General features: G+C 38.0%; 1 protein-coding gene across 4 annotated transcripts; it reads left to right on the top strand.

The window, feature by feature from the left end:
- The first annotated feature begins 1657 nt into the window (after nt 1–1657).
- LOC140338617 (C-signal-like) lies at nt 1658–12047 on the top strand. Of its 4 annotated transcripts, none has more exons than XM_072422896.1 (8): nt 1658–1721; nt 2782–2861; nt 3999–4169; nt 5212–5263; nt 6104–6291; nt 7925–8086; nt 8886–8996; nt 9712–12047. In XM_072422896.1, the coding sequence occupies exons 3-8, from the start codon at nt 4029–4031 to the stop codon at nt 9823–9825; spliced, it is 768 nt and encodes a 255-aa protein (XP_072278997.1). In that variant the 5' UTR covers nt 1658–1721; nt 2782–2861; nt 3999–4028; the 3' UTR covers nt 9826–12047. The 4 variants fall into 4 exon arrangements, with proteins under 4 accessions (XP_072278997.1, XP_072278999.1, XP_072279000.1 ...); XM_072422898.1 differs by having other exon boundaries at nt 1659–1721; nt 2782–2836; XM_072422899.1 differs by lacking the exon at nt 1658–1721 and adding an exon at nt 1737–1907 and having other exon boundaries at nt 2782–2836.
- Nucleotides 12048–19120: the final 7073 nt, after the last annotated feature.

Below are 19120 nucleotides of genomic sequence, written 5' to 3'. Positions count from 1 at the left end.
TCTTGAACAATTATTACATTTGCTGTTTCAGTATTATAGTACATATATTTCATATGCTGTCATAATAAAATAGACAAAATAAATGCATAGTAACAAAAATTGATTTCTTCTTTAAAGAACACCTTGCATTAAATTGTTTTACTCATTTGTATTCCTAGTGCATTTTGCTTAATAAACAGTTCTTTAACTTCATAATTGTGCCATATTGTTCTGAAATGCCGTTTTGGAGTAGGATTGGTGGCAAGCACAGAGTAAAGCATTTGGGGACATGTCCAAGCTGAAGTGGGTTTGTTCAGTCAGAATATTATACAGATATTACCGAAAACAGGCAGCTTTAAATAACAGGCAGATAATACAGATTATATTCTGCCCCCACCCACTCTACCTGATGAAGGCAAAACTAAAGTACCATTTTAAAAATTTGTGATCAGGCAAGAATTTATTGCAGAAAGGGACAGGTGATGTTCCTTCTGCAATACACATTCTTACCTGTCTGATCACTCTCTTCATCTGTCAAAATTTCTGAGCTGTGCATGTGCAAATTAGTGTTGGTTACCAGTATCCCCAGCACACCCTGGTTCCCTGTGAATACCAGGACTGAATGAACTGAAAGTTATGACATCCTTGCCCAGGCAATCAAATCTGCTGAGGATCAAAGGAAGAGAACAAGGAAGAGGATGGTGGCACCTGCAACAAAATGAGTACAGGTGAGTATAAATAGGGTTTAGTTCCACTTGAGGAGGTCTGCCAGAATGAATATATGTGCCATAGCCTGAATGGAGGAGGTCTCATTCAAGGTGAATGGGTTCACGAAGACAGTCGGAGCCAGGATTGAGAGGTAAAAGCCCAGATGGAACTGTCGGCCGCAATGGAGCAGTCACAGCCAGAATGGAGATATCAAAGCAAGAACAGAAGGGGTAAAACACAGTAAGAATGGAGGAGTCAGCCAAGATGAAGGCCACAGTCTGGTTGGAGCACTGCTGCAGCAACACTTGCACTAGGAAAGCTAAAGATTGAGCTGGCCAGTACAGAGGACTGGTATTTAGAGATATAGGCCAATCCTTTATATTAAAGAATAACCCTAGAATTTTAAGGTATAACCTCAGTCATCCTGTGCACCTATGTATAATTACTGACATCTGACCAGGACGTAAAACATTGACCTAAATCCTTTGACTTATTCTACCCAAAATTAGTTAATATTTCGCAACACTCATCTTTACTGCATACTGTATATGACTGCATTTATTTCTATAAGAGGAAGCAGAAAGAACAGCTCTTTACGGCAACAAATGTATTTAATAAAATCAAAAATATTTAATTGATTTTCTTGAATACATTTGTTGCGGTAAGGAGCCTTTCTTTCTGCTTCCTCTATATATCTGTCTCACATTAGGCTTCACAACGCACTAACTACAGAATTTATGTACTTTGGGACCCCGCTTTATTAGTATTACAATGCATTTAAATCTATATTTCATCCTCTAAAATTCATTTTAATATGTAGGAGAACTATCTATCTAATAATCAAATCTATCCACACATTTCTCAAATTTGGCAAATAAAAATGACAGGCCCTGATAAAACACCGGATTCCCTTACTACATTTGTTTCTGGAAGAGAAAACTACATTTCCCAGAAGTCTTTTCTCCTGTCAGGTGTTTCCGCTATTAGTAGTACTGACAACAGTTGCAGAGAAGAGAGAAGCATTCAGCTGTGATGTGAGTAGTTTAAAAGAAGGAAGTGAATTTGTGAAGAGGGCAATACATAGAGACAGAGTATAACTCTACATTGAGACATAGCTCTCTCTGATTATATACTGTGGACGGTGATATATATATCATAGAAAACTAAAGCAGGACAGCTGGGTTGATGCATATCTTGGGAGACAGCACATATTATAAATGGTAAATAAATGTATTTACTAAATGTTAGGTTTGCAGTGAATGTTGTAAATGCATAACAAACGTTCACCCATTTGTTGGCTGTTAGAAATTAAAGTAAACCCAAAACAAAACAAAAAATCACACTTACCTTCAATCCCGCAGATTCTTCGGGAGGTTTCTTCCTCCGGGTCCCGCGTCGTCCCAGTATCCATCTTTGGCCCGGCGCTGGGAGCAACAACATCTTCTCTCTTTTTCCAGGTTCTTCTTTGTGCGTCACCCGATCTCGCAATGCACAGGTGCAAGATTGGGTGATGTAGATTGGGAAAAAATTGCCGATCTCACTGTGCATGGCCATGTGCACTGTGCAGGGCTTCCTCTGCCCATGCCAGACATACTCGGGCATGGGCAGAAAGAGCAGCCAAGAGCCTCCTGGGATGTGTGACGTAGGTATCCAGGGAGGCTCTGCGCTCCCATTATTAATTCTTGATCGCCTTTTTAAATAAAAGGGGTATTGCATTAAAAAAAAAAAAAAACAACATGTTTACTTTAAATAAAAGGGTTGTTTACCCTTTTATGTAAAGTAAAAAATTTGAGATTACGTACGCTGTAAGTAAAAACATTTTGAGTCTTGCTTCTCTCAAAGTGCATCTTTGCAAGGTCACAACACTTCTGTATGTCAGCACATGTCATTTGTTCATATGTCAAAATTGTAGCTCCTGCACTGATCATATAAAACTGTCCATTTGGAGTTTGTAGATTTTTTTGCCATTTAAAGGTCATCCAGTGCTTTACCAGAGCAAATACAATCAACAGGTTCACTTTAATGTGTCTACATTGAGAGAATATCTAAGCTGCCTTTGGTAAATTAAGTTAAACATGTTTTCTTTTATTTCAGGCGTTTCATTACCAGTGAGGATTAGCTGTACACCTGCTCTGCATACTCATTCTGGGTCAGTAGTTCAGACGGTATTAAAGGTAAAAATTCAGATCACCAGCAAGGCAAGCTGTATTTCTTTTCTAACCAAGTCTGAAATGGCAGCTTACACAATCTCTAATTATAGGTTAGCTTTCATGCTGTTTACTCTGGCAGCACATACCTACCTTTCACCCAGGAGTGAAGAAATACAGCTCTCTATATGCTCAGATTTATGGGTCAATGTGTTTTTATTAAGTAATAATAAAAGGTACAGTACAAAGTATATAGACAAAGTTTTAGCAAAGTGATAAACAGGTGATGTACTTATTCAAAATATATTACCATCTCAGTAGTGTTAATACATCTTAAACAGTAGTCATTCCTTGCAACATTAACTAGTATGCACAGATTTAATGCGAGGCCCGCCATGCCTATATCACAGAGATCAGCCAGTCACCAACTATATCATATGCAGTGTGTCACATATTCCTCCATATCAATAGGTATGCTTTAAAAGAAAAAAACATTGCTCTGTACAACAGGGACAATGTGAAAGTCTGCAGACCAATATCACCACAGACTTTTATACTTGCTGAACCATACTCCTCCGCAGCATTCTAGCTTGTTTAGGCTATGCACCAACTAGCAGATAAAAACCCTTTAATGTATCACTCTTGTGTGCAAGTGCTTGCCAACATATGCCCAGGTTATTTGGTTCCAGGTTGTAACCCCTTGACTTTTTCATGCATTAGCAAACATTGGTAATGGAAACTGTCAAAAGATACCCCTTGTCCTCATGCTACCTGGTAAATCTATGAGATAGAAAATGTGACAACAGCTTCCTAATGGGGAAACAGAGAGCAGCTTATCATAAATGTTTCTAATCCTTTTTCACTCTGTACAAAACTAAATGGTTTTGGTCAATCTTCCACCTACTGGTGTATGCTGCTTGTGTTGTTTTTATGAACTTGTGTTAATATGTTATAAGCAAAATATTGCTAAGAGTAAAGTCCTGGGCATTTGGCAGTGACCACAGTAAAAACTTGATTAAAGTAACACTAAATTCTCATATAGAAAACTGTGAAGCTGTACTTTGGCCACTGGTAAGCAAAGGGGGAACAATTTTTTTATTTGAGAATATGCATGCATATTAGTCAGTAAAAAAAAAGATATATATATATATTTTTTTTTTAAAGGTTCAGATAGACACTAAGGAGTGACGGAAGATGGCAAACCTCAATATCGGCAGTGTTCTTGTAAATGGTTCAAGCAGGGGAATCGGCTTGGAACTGGTTAAGGCATTTCTTAACAAACACAACCAACCAGCGCACATCTTCGCAGCTTGCCGGAATCCAGACTCAGCTCAGGTATTCAGAAATTTTCCTGCATATGGCACCTTACATTTATTGTAAATGTTAGAAATCTTTCAATAGGAGGGTGATGTTTGGAAGAGTTAAGCTATGTACACACTTCCAATGGTTCTCACTCGATAATCGGCTCAAAGCTGATATCAGATGAGAATCTGAAGTGTGTACAGCGCGTGTCGTTCATCGTCCAAACAACCGTCCTGGCGGATCCAAGGACGATGAATGATCCTAATGCAAGTAAAGAGGGAGAGCACGCAGCGGGGTCCTGCTCTGTCACACTCCCCCCCCCCCCCCTCTGCATCGTACTTCAACTTGTAACCCAGGAACAGCAGGCAACACTTTGATACTCATGCAGCCTAGTAGCCTACTTCCCCCAGTAAAAAAAAAAAATTTAGACTTCGTAGTTAGGTGGATTTATTTCTTGGGCTTTTAAATCTGATTTTGCTGAGAAAGATATCAAATGTTGTGCACATGTGACATATTTCTGTAGCAGTGTATGTTGGTGATGTCAATAATGGAAGTCCCCTAAAATGAGAAAATTCACCACCATTGGTCTACAGCAAGCAATAAAAGAAACTCCTGTTTATTATTAATTCTATACTAGAGAATATAAAGGAAGTCATTTTCATTTACAAGGCATACATACATGAAAATATATAGCGTGCTACCAGTGTTGGATTGGAACATGTATATCAAACTTCCATATTAATGACTATTACCAACAATCTCTGTGCGGAGGTACATGAGAAATTTCATTATGCTGTCACATGCAGCATTAATAAAAGAAAAACCTCCCACCTGATAGGATTGCATTTATAAAGCTTAGATGACTTTAGCTTAAAAACACTTAAAGTCCAGGTTCAAACAATACAAAAAAACAAAAATCAACAGTCTCTGGTATTATTACGTTCTCAAGATGCAAATAGAGAACACTGTTAGAATACATTTTCAATAATAGAAAAAATAAGTGAATTTTATGCCATGTTTATGTATTTCATGACATGCATTACAGTATTCATAAACCTTTTCAATTCTGTAACAGGAACTAAAATCTCTATCCTCAAAACACTCAAACCTTGCTACTATTAAACTTGGTAAGTTTCCATAATACTAACAGTATCTGATGAAAATTTGCATGCTTTCCAATCTTTTAGACCAAAGAATACTTTCAGTTAAAGATCTTGTGTTCATAAGGCATACTCGCCATGAAACATATTATCTTGACTGCTTTGTAAACAAAATGCTAGTTTTGTGGCTGCGGTGGTGATCATTTGACCACTAAATACTTACCGGGAACAAGTAGAGAGATTAGATGTTAGGACCTTGCTTATCTACATACCTGATGCAGGTAAATCACTTAAACATTCTAATTAGATATCAGAATTACAGCCAGATAACTTTCATTTTTAGAAGGAGGTCTGTAATGGCTGCTCCATAGTTTCTGTCCCATAATGAAATTATTTGCACACTGTGAGCTTGCCCTGCATTAGAAACTGCAGGAAGTCAAAGCCTATTTCATTTTCCTGATTGGAGAATCTCTGGCCTCATCCATAGTGACATTTCCAATACAACCTTGCTGTCCCTGGCCAGTCCCGTTTTTGAAAGGTCATTGGCAGCCTTATTCAGTTTTCCTAAAAACACAAATTTGAAATTCTCGCTCTGTATTGGGCTGGGATCCAAAAGGAGATAGTACCACCTTCTATACTACCAAAACACTCCTGACTTTGTCTTTTGTTGCAAATCTTTTTCATGTATTCATTGTATTGACATTTTAAATTTGTTTTTACACAACTACAAAAGAAACTGGTGTCATATCAAAAATCTTAAATAACAACAGTAATAATAAATCTCTTGTTAACATCAGATCAATACATACTATTCACCTAAATCTCTAAACACATCCAGAATTTGAATTTGTTTTTTTCTGTTGATAGATGTAACCAATCCAACAACCATTGAATCAGCATACAGAGATATTACAAAAAGACTGGATGGACGGGGATTAAACTTGCTCATAAACAATGCTGGAATAGCTGTCTTTCACTCACTTCATGAAGCCACAGCAGAAATCATGATGGAAATGTATAAAACCAATGCAATTGGACCAATGTTGGTTACTCAGGTTAAATATTTTCCTGTTACCATAGTCAGCCAATGTACTTTAATTGAAACTGCCATGCTTTCTTATGAATTTCAGTTAGAATTATAATATTTGTGCTTAAAATGTGTTATGTGCTGCGAATGTTTTAGTTGACCATGCAGAAGATACATCTGATCAATTAAAGCTGAACTCCGGGCATATACAGAAGGCACAAATTATTGCACCTCTGCAATATTTTATACACCATTAAATATATTTTTACATTCTATCAATAAAAGTACCTGAATATGACTCTGGTATCACCTTCACATTCCCTTTATAAAGGGCTTGAGTGAAGGAGAAGTAGAACTAGGAACCAGTCATTCTTCTTGTTGATGGGTCAATCTCTAAATGAGAAGGGAGAGATGAAGAGACCCACAAAACTAGAAAAAGCCAAGAGACCTAATGGTGTAGTATTTTCATATCATACAGATAAAATTGCCAAGAACAAAAATAGAATGTTGTAACCTACATTGGACAAGATTACCAACCACGTCTTAGGATTCACTCCCCATCCAAAGCAAGCACCTGTAGGGAATGTTTCTGCCGCCATGCAAAGGTCAGTGGTTGCTTTTGATGCTTTGATGGGCCCAATCCAATACTTGCTTAGACAGCTCAGACTGTTACCATAAAACATAGGGTTCCTGTAACAACAAATAGATAGCAGTAATGAGCGAAGAGCCTGGTATCAAATGGCATTCTTATGTTATAATAGGACGGCTTCTTGATGAAATACCTGCACAGAATGTGGGTATGTTATGACTTTTTATTGTTACATATTCCCAGTACCATCCTAACATGTTTCATGGTAAGTTTAAAACAATCATCACTCAAAACATTGATCAATTATTCGGGGCTCATTCATACAAGAACAGACCTTTGAAAATTGTTCCACGTGAATGGGCTGTCAAAACACTCAAGCAAACCAAAAATGAGATCTGCAGAAAATTTGGTTAGAGCAGACCATATGGTACATTGGGGTACCATTCACAATTCACAAACATATCATATAATCACACTTTTTCTTTGTTCTGGTGATTATTATCACCAGGATTGAAAATATTAGGGAAATTCCAAAATCGCAATAAAGGTAAAGTTTCCAAAGGGGACACTTTCAGTGATAATCGTCTACAACAGTGTTTTTCGATCTATTTTGAGCAACAGCAGATTTTTTATATTGAAAAAAATCCTGCAGCACACCACAAATAAAAAAATATCAAAATGACACTTTGTAGCTAATTCTCTTGTCTCCAAGAAAAAACAAGGCAATTAAGCTACCTACTGCCACCCATTGACATGGAAGAGTATTACATTAATTTGCCAGTCACTATAGCACAGATACTCGACAATGTTAATTGGATAATACCCCATGGTACACCTGAAGATCTCTCAAGGCACACTAGTGTGCCGCGGCACAGTGGTTGAAAATCACTGGTCTACAAGAAGATTTTTCTCAGTTTTGTCCATGATGCAGGAAGTGAAGCACAATGGTCCACAAAGGGAAAAAGATGGTAAAAATAATTAGAGGGGTTTTAACCTTCTTTTGTTTTTTCTAGTATTTTTAGATTTTCTCCAGCTTTGTTTTTTTACATTGTAATTTTTTTCAATCTTTTAGGCATTTTTTCCTTTGCTGAAGAAAGCTGCCCAGGACAATCCTACAGAAGAGAAAAGCTGCAGCAAGGCTGCTGTGATAAACATATCTAGTGGCGCAGGATCTATACAAAGAATACCAATTGAATACTCTGTACAACCTCTTTTTGAATATCGCTGCAGTAAGGTAACAAAACAGCCCAGTACATTTATGCATGTCAGCTGAAGTGTAAACCTAGTAAAAATAGCTTCGAGAAATTACTTTTCACTATACAAGAAAAACCCAAACCACTAACTACATTGGATTCTACTTTTAAGTCTCTCTGGTGAGTTGACATTGTTTGTGGATCTTGTTGATTTAGTAGTTTTCCCAGGTACAGACTTGCTCCATTAGGTTTCAACTTTTTGTAAGTGTATCCACTCTTGGGAAGTGACAGGCACCTAGGCCAGTAGTGCAGTCTCTAGATAACAGGGCTGGAGTGTGAAAGGAAGAAGCATTGGAAGCCATCATTCAGTTCTTGCCATTGAATTGTTTGGCACTATCTATGCACAGATAAGTGGGTAGAATGCTGATGAATGTTTTACAGCAAAGCTAATTTGTTAAGCTATTCATTTTTATCCTGTTATTTTTTTTAATAATGTCATGCTTTACTTTTTTTTTTTTTTTAAGTAGCCATTTTTTTTGGATATATAGGGAAAAGGTGGAAAAAGACCAAAGAGGTATTTGTTTCTCTCTGTGTTAAAAATTAGGAAATATTCCCTTCCTGTCCTAATGATGATGATGAAAAATTGAAAGATGATTTTCCAGAACAAACATATCATAATAAAAAAATAACTATACTATTTTTTTGTTGTCCTTATACAAAAAAATAGCCTTTTTCTTTCTTTTTACACATTATAGAATATTTAGTATATTTCGTATATTTATTGGGTTTATTCTTTGTTTTCATTCATGGCTTATAGTATGGATTCTGTTATTCCCATAGGCTGCTTTGAACATGCTAACACGTTGTCAGGCTGAGACGTACAAAACCGATGGGATTATCGCCGTGGCACTTGCTCCTGGCTGGGTTCAGACAGACATGGGGGGACCAAAGGTAGGACAAAACTAAATAGACTTATACCAAAAAAGGAAAATTTGAATCCATGCAGTAATCGCTAAAGTTCTCCAATTAATGGCATTTTAAACTATTGCCATGCTATATACTATTAGCCCTGCTTCTAAAGAAAGCACCTATCAAGACTTGCCATAAAGGCCATGGCTACAGGCTTTTTATTAATTCCTATCCCCATTTTTAAAGAAAATTCTCACTAAGAGACTCTACTGTCTTTCTATTTTCATTAACTCAATTTTAGGGAATTGTAGCTCAATCCCTTGGTCACTTGGTTATAGCGACATTTCATGACGGGGACAGGGTCTCTAGCTGTAGTGATTTTTCATTTACCTCGGCATTAGTAAATTGTAGCAGTAAATGATCTCTGCTACAATATAGCGTATATATAGTGTGACATCAGCCTTAGGGTGGAAGATGTCTTCTGCACCATCTAGCAGCAGGTCACTCGTGGGTCATTACTGATTATCCCAAATTGAAACACACCATTTCCAACACAAAGTAGCCCCAACTAAGCTAATGGATTAAATTTGGTTGAAGAACATTATAAACGTTGCTTAAAAGTTAAATAAATATTTTAAAAAATTGCCTATCATCTGTGTGTGAATATGGATGTACAGTTCTGAAAAATCTATTGTTTTTACATATGATCTCCTTTACCTCTCCTCCTAAAAAGAATTAACATTTGTCTGTCTCATAGGCTCCCCTGAAGCTACATGAAAGTGTGGGAGGTATGATGAAAGTGTTTGATGCCCTAACTGAAAAAGATAATGGAGGGTTTTTAAATTGGAGAGGACAGACTCTACCATGGTGACCTGGAGGAGGTCCTAATCAGAAGTTTTCATAGTAAATAAACAAATGTACTTGCTATTCTGTGCCCTTACAGTTCAGCATATTAGCATGGTAAATGCATGATAAATTTACATGATAAATGCACCTTGTTTGACAGTGAAATGTATCCTATTGTGTCAATGATAAGGCCATATTAATAAAAAAAACTGGGCACAATCTAAACTTATCAGTCAATATTTATCAAGTTTAGAGCAGACCTAAGGCTATATACACGTCGGATGATTCTCAGATGATACGAGCCATGGGGCTCGTCTCAGACAAGATGTGCACAGAGCATGGCCACAATTGAAGTAAAGGGGAGAGAGCACAGTGGGGTACCACCAGGGGTGTAGTGGGGCAGGCACGGGGGGGGGGGGGGGTCGCCGTGCCCTGACTTTTTTTTGGGAGTGGGCAAGACTTTTTACAAAGTCTTTGGTGGTCTGCGACTCTGGCCGGTCTGCCCCCTGCGGGGTCAGAAGAAGGGCCCCGCTGGGGGAGGCGCACTGGCCAGAGCTGCGGGCCATGTCCCCTGTACTAATCACAGGCTCCGGGTGGTGGGCGGGGTGTGTCTCTGGATAAAACCCACCCACTCTCAACGCAGGCTCAGACCTGCGATGGGAGAGTGGGCAGGTTCTGGTATCATAACATCACTCTGGGGGAGGTGTCTTCCCCTTTGAGTGACAGGAGCAGGGGTGTAGTGGGGTGGGCATGTACAGTGCCCCCTTTTCTTTTTTTTGTGACCACACCCCTGGGTGCCACTCACTCATTCTCCCCCTCCCCTCTCCATAGAACAGAATGGCGCTGTAAGTGCAGCTCTCGTTCATTCATGCTTTGATCCTTTGTCAATGGAAAACAATTGTGAAAAATTGTTTCCAATGACAAAAATCAAGGGCAGCCTAACAATAAATGAGATCCCCTTTTTATAGTAAAAAAAAATAGGAAAATTGTAGCTCTGAATCACAGGTAACCCAGCATCTAGAATTGTTGTCATATAGACTCTTATGAGTGGAAGGATCAACAAATTTAAATTTTCATTTTCCCAATTATCAGAGGTCACATAAAGCTTAGACATTTGTCCAGTGGATTGGCAAAGATCAGGATATTTTTGACTGTAGCCTTTGCCCTAATCAAAATCCAGGTTTTCCAAAAGTGCAAGTATTCTTACAAGGTAGACCCCTCTACTTCCCCTTCCCTCCCCCTACTCCGCATAGGGAATTTGTTTATTCTGATGTTGGTTAATTTCCCCATATACTGGGAACTGTTTCTGTGGCTTACATATACACTGTTATAACAAGACAATGACTAATTATATGTTTATTAAAACATGTCCATACAGACTGTTACTCATTATTTAATCAGCTGCTGAAGTAATAGGCAACATCATACCAGGTATTTCAACAAGGATGTTTAACACCTAAGACTATAGCAGACCCAATAAATGAAATGTTTAAAGACTGCTTAATTCTTTGCAAACCTTTGACAGATATCTGCTATAGTAGAGAGCCCAGCTGCCAGAAACATCTCAATTCCATCAATGTCAGGGCTGGTGCAGAAGCTGCCTTTTTACTACTCTATAGAAAAAATGTGTTAAAGGTGAACTATTGCAATGGGAGTGAAGAACAAAGTTCATACATGAACTAGAACTTTGCCTGCGAGTGCCATGTATAAGGAAAAACATAACACCGCATTTAGAAGCATAGAAAAGAAAACTCATAAATGCTTTAATTTTACTGGGAGACATAAAGATAACAGCAAATTAAGATTTACAGAATATGGTATAATTGACTGTATAATTTGGACATCACTGACTGTTGCCACCACGTTTAATACTTTACCTGATTTTGTGGTTTACTCTTCAATATATGTACATTCACTATTTAATGAGGTCACAGTTAGAAAAGTTGGTAATAACTTTCTATATTGAAAACTGTAATAAAGGCAATGAAAGAGAAAATAACTAGAATTATTAATACACCTATACAGCTAAAACAGCTGCAATCTTAGTTACAGAATGACTGTGCAATTCTGGGAAAAATGAATCTTTATTAGTCTGTCTGTAAGTGGCCATGTCATACTCCTGATTTCATTATTATTATACTTGTTTGGTTACCTTAATGTAAAATAAATAATACCTAAAAGCATATTCCTAATTTGTATTAAATAAATTCATTCATTGTTTAATAAAATTAGATAACGTTATTTAAATATGTATTTCATGGTTTTTATGCTTTACATTTGCAAGAGGGAAGATTTTTTTAGATAGAAAACTTAAATTTAAAAAAAAATGTGATTTTGTAAATTCTTTCTACAATTATATTATCATGGTAAATAGAAATGTTGTATCACTACTTGATTCTACTGAAATGCTCAGAGCAATACATGAAGGACACACATCTACTATGTTTCTCTATGAGATTGTGCTACCAGCAGAGGGAGCTGCTCACCGCCCACCTTGTACTGTGAGATATTTCCAGCAGTAGCATGAAAGGTGTGTGCATGCTGCTGTCATTATCCTCATGTATAAACCTTCATATCTCCAGTGAGTGTGAAATTTTCAGGATACAAAGGGGATACTGAGAGCTGCTACTAAACCTAAGCCCCCTAAACATAACAAATTGCCAGATATGGGGTCACAAGCATAACATCCTAATAACAAGCAGGGATATTTTCATATTAGGGGGGCTATTTTAGGACCAGGGTCCCCAAACTGAGTTTGCATGTTAGGGACCCCCAGATGCCACTTTCATGGCAATGAGCATTAGGGTATTGTCAATTTGCTCTGTCCTTCAAATATATACTTGCTCGTTCACAAAACTTCAAGACTGCCTTCAGACTGGCGGTGAGGTAGCAGTGCAGTTACCCCTTCCTCATGCTTTAGAACCCTGCCTAGGAGGTAACTCTCGGTACCGGTCACTGCTTCGGTGCGAGCGACTGAGCAGCTGGCGGGGTTACACATAGCTGGACTAGCTGGACACTTACCTTCTGTGAACTTTCATTCCTCTGGAACAAAGACATGTTGGCTACTGTAAATATGGGAGCCAGTAAGAAATGACGTTTGCCACCCCCCCTAATAAAATTTCTCTGTAAGAAAAGGGAAATATAACTGCAAGTGCATGACTCTTGTGTCTAACTCCCCATAACATTACATCACTGCAGCTCCATCACAAGATACAAAAAACTATACTTGTCATACTGTGCTACCCTCGTCACTTACCTTCTATGAACCCAAATTTCTCTTTACCATTATAGGAAGGGAAATGTAGGTTAAGTGGGGGGCTCTTGTGGCTAACTCCCCCCCAGACTAAAGTTTATCACTGCTACCATACCATGGTGCCCTGTAACAAATAAATGTCCGCTTATGTTCTTTGAATACCAATTTCTCCTGAAAGGAAAGCTGTAGGTATAATAAAGTATAGGATAAGTATGATACCTATCATTCCGTACTACCCTGTCACACATATCTGGCCACTTCTGTGAACCCTAATTTTTTTTCGGGAATGGGGAGATGTATGGACCTGAATATATAATAGTAAGAACATTTACCCACTGGATATCTGACACATGAATTGCATTTCTCTGGAAGTATCCATTACAAAGATTTTGGGATATCAAGAAGGTTAGCGGCCTCCTAAAGCTGACAGGACGCATTGTATGGGGTAGTTTCTGCTCTGTGGTACAGGAATGGTGAGCTGGGAGCAATATATGACCGGCCAGCACTGTAAGATAGATTTAGTTTTGTATCTTTCAATAATAAAATGACCATCAAATGGTGAGTGCAGAAATTCTTGATTTGTCATTTCTTTTATGTGGTGCATGTAGGTTATGGTTACTAGAAGCATTTCAATTTAATTTAAATATAAATTAAAACTATTCTATTTTTAAACATACATCTTTAATGTTTGTTTTCATTGTGGCTTGCAAGTTTTATCCCAATGTCAAATGCGGCCCCCAGATAAAAAAAGGTTGGACACCACTGATCTAAACGTTATACCTGTCATACATGTACATACATATTTGGCACTCAATAATAAATGTCCTAAGATAACGTGGACTGGGTTGTTTTAAACCTCCTGAGCAGTAAGCCTGAGTGTGGCTCAGGGCAAAAAAAAACCTGCTGAAAGTGGTTTACCTGGTCCCATCGGTGTCCTCCAGTGTTCTGCCTGTCCATGCCCATCCTGTGGCTGCGTGTCCTCTTCGTCTGATCTGTCCCCCGGCAAGAGCGCAGATGTCTCCTGGGAGATCCCCGTGACGTCAGTGCTTACGGTAGCGTGGGGGGAATTTCAAATTATTTTGTATTGGATTCAATACAAAATAACTCTATTGTATCCAATACCATGTAATCATTATTTTCATTTTTTTTTATTTATTTATGCACCCTTGTTTTAACAGATTTTTGTGTTTTTTTTAATTTAAAGTTTATTAATAAATTTAATAAATATTGGACATATTTCGGTGAGATATGCCTAAAAATTACAGGTACTGTATTTACCTGTACAGAATTACAGGTAAAATAAATTTTAATACCTTTATAAATGTACCGCTTTTATACATATAAATCCGGACAGAAATGAACTTAAATAGCAACAGCATGTTTTATTTGCTTGGTGAAATTTTTCCCAGTCATATAGAAGAAAGAGATAATTAAATGTGTGAGAAGTATATAGACATCATCAGCACTTATAGTGAGCCAAAGTAAAATGCCATTTCTTTAGATCGACAACATATTTGGGCCTGGATCCAACAAAGGAATTGGACCGAGTTTGTTCAGCAGTTTCTGAAATTTATTACAGAACATGCTTGCAACTTGTAGAGACCAAATAGAGATCTAAAGTCAGGTATATTGTATTAGGTCCAATATTTGTATATTTTATTAAAATTTGCTGTATGTATAATAATAATAATAATGTATATACAAACATCTTTGCAACTTGTACAGGCCAAAGTGGAAATCATCAGGTATGTTCCATAAAAGCAATTGTTTGCTTGTTTGTCACATGTAAAAGGCTGGGTCTACATGGCACATTTATATGTGTTTTTATGCATTTTTACAGGCAATTTAAAGCTTGACATATAACGCTGAAAAACTAAACGCATATGACGTGTTTTGCCGCAATTTTTTACAAGCGTTTTTAGGAATTTAAATTTTAACCCCAAGGAATGAGTACAGAGGTACATAAAACCCCCTTTCTCATTCCCTGAAAGAATTTAAAAAAAAAAATAATATATATATATATATATATATAAACATAAACAATGAGACTAGACTTTAATGTTAAAGTATTTTTATTATATGTATGCGATTGGTGTTTACCTGTACTTTTACTTTTTTACAGGTTGTCTCACTATGAAAGGATGATTCCCATGGCTGCATGACATTAGCACAGCCTTGGGACTCCTGACAGTGTGGGATCCACAAGCACTGGAGGGCCAATGAGGACAAGTCTCCCCATTCTCCTCTAGTGCTGATCAGTCATCAGAGTTTTTTTTTTTACTTCAGTCAATCAAGGGAGAGTTTGTATGAGGATACTGTTCCCGAGTCCCCAGCGGAGCATTGGCACGTGTACAGAACACTTGCCCAGGCTCTGCTAGGGTTGCTGGGAGCAGTGTCCCCAAATGAAGTCTCCATTGATTGGGGAGGTCCTTATAGGAAACAGTCTGTATGTACACACTGCTTTGGGAACCTCTAGCGGAGCTATGGCACGTGTTCTCGCACTCACGACCTCTCCCTTGATTGGCTGAAAAAGATAAACACTGATAATGGCTTTCAGCCAATGAAGACAGAGGTCGTGTGGGCATTTCAGGAGAAGAGGGACCCGCGCTTACAGAAGGAAGTAGACTGTTGATGTAAGTGATCCAGTAAGTTATATTCTTCCAAAGGGGTGACACTTTGGATACATATATGTAATGGTTGTGTATGGAAGAGTTCACCTACAGCCACAAAATCTGGTCCTATTTTTATACCAGTGAGAGGAATTTTTAGAATTATGGGGACAAGTAAGGATGGAATCAAGGAAAAAAGTAAACATAACCAAAGGAGGGAAAAGAAAAGGAAGATTGGGGTAGAGGATTGTACAGGGGGTTAGGTTGGTCGTTCAACTACTGTAATAAATGAGGGTGGACGTGTATATGTCTTTATCAATGAAATAGAGAGATACAGGGTAAGAAAAGTTGTGAGGCTGTGCAGGAAGAAGGGGTGTAAATGTCATTCCATGGCGTACCACAAAAGGTTTGAATTGCGACATTCAGGATTTAAAGTATGTTTTAGAAAAATGTAAGCCACACCTGGAAAAAAAAATTATGTGTATTAGGGTGTTTATAAGCATAAAGCTTTTCCATGAGAATGAACTTGTGGAGGGTCTGTGTCAACCGAGCAACCGTGGGGGGAGTTTTAAAGAGACAAATATTCATTATACAGTTTTTGCAGCTAACAAACAAATTCTTGAATTACTAAAGGTGTTGCTGTCCCGTAGGTCAATCAACAGAGGTGCTAACATGAAAAATAGCCACAGACAGGGATAGAACATAGTTGCCAGAAGTGACAGTGTTCATAAGTTCAAAAGTATCTTTCCAGAAGTTGGCTATAGCAGGACACTGCCACAGGGAGTATTCTAAGTTACTAAGCCGTTAATTTTGGCCAGCTAGTAAGGCACTGTGCTTCAACTGGTGTAGAGTTGTGAATATGAAAAGCACTTTAAGCTCTGTGTATAATTTTAAATTGTATTTCGCTCCATTTCCCACTATCAACTGCTGCTCCAGCCCCTGCCCACCCTTGTTCAATGCGATCCAAGCTATCTATCCATAGGTAGAAAAGACCTAGGAAAGCAGCTCATTTGGGGTTATGGGGTCAACTTTAACAATGACCACCGAATCCCAATTAGTTCCTTTAACAAAAATATACAATTTAAGGAAGGACCCACAAGGCATCTTTACCTTACAATTACTAAAAAGCAATAGAATGCCATATTCACTGGTGAATGTAGACTCAAAGTCTCCATTTGAGAATTATTCATATGCCGGAACAGTATAAATTACATAATTTATTATTTGATTATTTGACATAAAATTATCTTAGATCATACTAGCTTAATAAATTTTAATGTCCATGACAGGATATTCATTATTTAATTTTCTTCATCTAGGCTCCACTGATCATAGAAGACAGTTAGTCTAGGATAATAAAATGATCTGGTCACTGACCTTTCAACAAACTAGGACTTTTGTAGACTGAAAAGAAGTTAACATTTCTGAGTTTTAAAAATTCTTATGAATGCATATTCTAATATATTCTTTACTATTTTTTTTTTATATTTATTTCACAATAAAAGGTTTCCTCCCCCCAAGTAAACACAAACATCCCAATTGCTGTGCGTTGGTTATAGGGCCATACAAATAGAAGAATTATATTACTAGATAAAGGCTGTGGCTCTCAAAGTCAGATCACTACAGGTACAGCAAAGGAGTCTGTCTGTGTACTTTGACTTATATCATTAGGAGGGGTAACAAGTTTTTTTTTTCTTTCAAACATGCAGCAGCCGTGTTTGGATTAGTATCACTGCAGCTGTGAAAATGTATCTGCACTGTGTATGACATTAAAAAACTTTTTGGTAGGTATCAAAATGACTGGCTAAGGGGGCATTCATAGGAGGACTGAAGAGCAGCAGGTGGTGCATCCTTTCTGTGTGTTACAGAGACTGCTGATTCACTGAAATTTATATGTGCAGTCTTGACTTAAGAAGGCAAAGGTCATGGCTGAAGAATTTAATTAAAGTGCTTGGAACAAATTCTGATCTATATATAAAAAGGAAAAAAAAGAAAATAAAGATCACATCAGCGCACTCAATGGACCACTGTGTCTTTTTATGCATGTGTGTGTGTGTTCTTCATTTCTAAGCATAATGTCTGTTGTATTAGGAGACATAGTCATCTATGTGGCCTTACATCGACCGTGATGTACATTTTCCATATATGACAACAGGCAGTACATTATGAATCTACCTTTGTGAAGTCTGAAACAAACACCACTAAAACATAGGTCCAGGCAAGTCTTTGGTAAGACACGAGGATCATAAGCTCATAAATAAATGCATATCAAAATTATTGCTATTATTAATAATTAAAAAAACATTTATATACCACCAACATAATACACAGTGCTGTACATTAAATAGGGGTCGTAAATGACAGACAGATACAAACAATGACAGAGGAGGAGGAGAGGACTCTGCCTGAAAGAGCTTACAGTCTAAAAGGTAGAGGAAGTAGCACACAATAGGAGGGGGATATGAATGACAGAAGATGGGTAGATGAGTTTGAAAAGATTCTAAGTGCTCTTTTAATTGTGTGGAAAGTAGAAGTCAAATAGGACAATAAACAGAGTTCCAGAAAGTTGGGGCAGCCCTAGGAAAGTCTTGGAGCTGTGCTTGTGATGAGGTTATGAGTGAGGAGGTCATTGGAGGAGCTATGGGAGTATTTGTTTTACATCAGAAAAGTAAGTGGGACAAGAGCTGTGAAGAGATTTGAAGGCAAAGCAGAGGAGATGAATTTGATTCTCAGGTGCAATAGAAGCCAATGAAGAGAACTACAAAGAGATGCAGCGGAAGAGGAGCAGAGGGAAGGATGGATGAGTCTGGCTGCAGCATTCATAATAAATTGTAGAGGAGAGAGTCGGGTTAGTGGAATACCAGTGAGGAGGAGGTTACAGTAATATAGTTAGAACAGGTAGGGGAGTATTTTGGAGACGAAACTCAGTTAAACTGGCACTACATGGAGATGTTCTAAATGTGGGGGGTGAAGGAGAGGACAGAAAATAATATCATGTGACCCCTATCAAATATAAAATATGAATATGAAGTCTTTAAACAGACATGACATTACACCATGGAAAATTGCTACATGGTGTTTTCAGCAGATTTATACTTTGCATATTTTACTGAATGTGTATCCTTTTCACTCCTGAACCTCTACCAGCAGAACGGACAAGTTAGGCGTTCACTGAAAGTTTGCTAAAGTTTAGATCAGTGGTTGCCAACCTTTCCGATCCCAGGGACCACTAAATTCACTGAACTCGGACCGCACATGCTTGGGGAGCCGTGTGTCACTCAAAGGGGGGGGATAAAAGCGCAGGGCTGTAGACGCAACAAAAGTTCTGTTCACAGCCCTGCTGTACTGTCCCCCCAGGATGTTTGGCAAGCAGGTCTGAGCCTGCGATGGGAGAGTGGGCAGGTTGTTTCCATATGGGAGAAAGAGTCACGACCACCAAAATTTTTTTGAGGACCACC

Source organism: Pyxicephalus adspersus, chromosome 9, assembly GCF_032062135.1.
Source record: "Pyxicephalus adspersus chromosome 9, UCB_Pads_2.0, whole genome shotgun sequence".
NCBI lineage: Eukaryota > Metazoa > Chordata > Amphibia > Anura > Pyxicephalidae > Pyxicephalus > Pyxicephalus adspersus.
Note: the sequence above shows the minus strand (reverse complement) of the source record. Positions and strands in the feature narration are given on the sequence as shown.

Bases quoted from the DNA above. Each gene is read 5' to 3' on its own strand.
- LOC140338617 (XM_072422896.1), top strand. From the start codon at position 4,029: ATGGCAAACCTCAATATCGGCAGTGTTCTTGTAAATGGTTCAAGCAGG. The intron at 6,292-7,924 runs GTTAAATATTTT...TCAATCTTTTAG, and splicing joins GACCAATGTTGGTTACTCAG to GCATTTTTTCCTTTGCTGAA. The intron at 8,997-9,711 runs GTAGGACAAAAC...TCTGTCTCATAG, and splicing joins CAGACATGGGGGGACCAAAG to GCTCCCCTGAAGCTACATGA.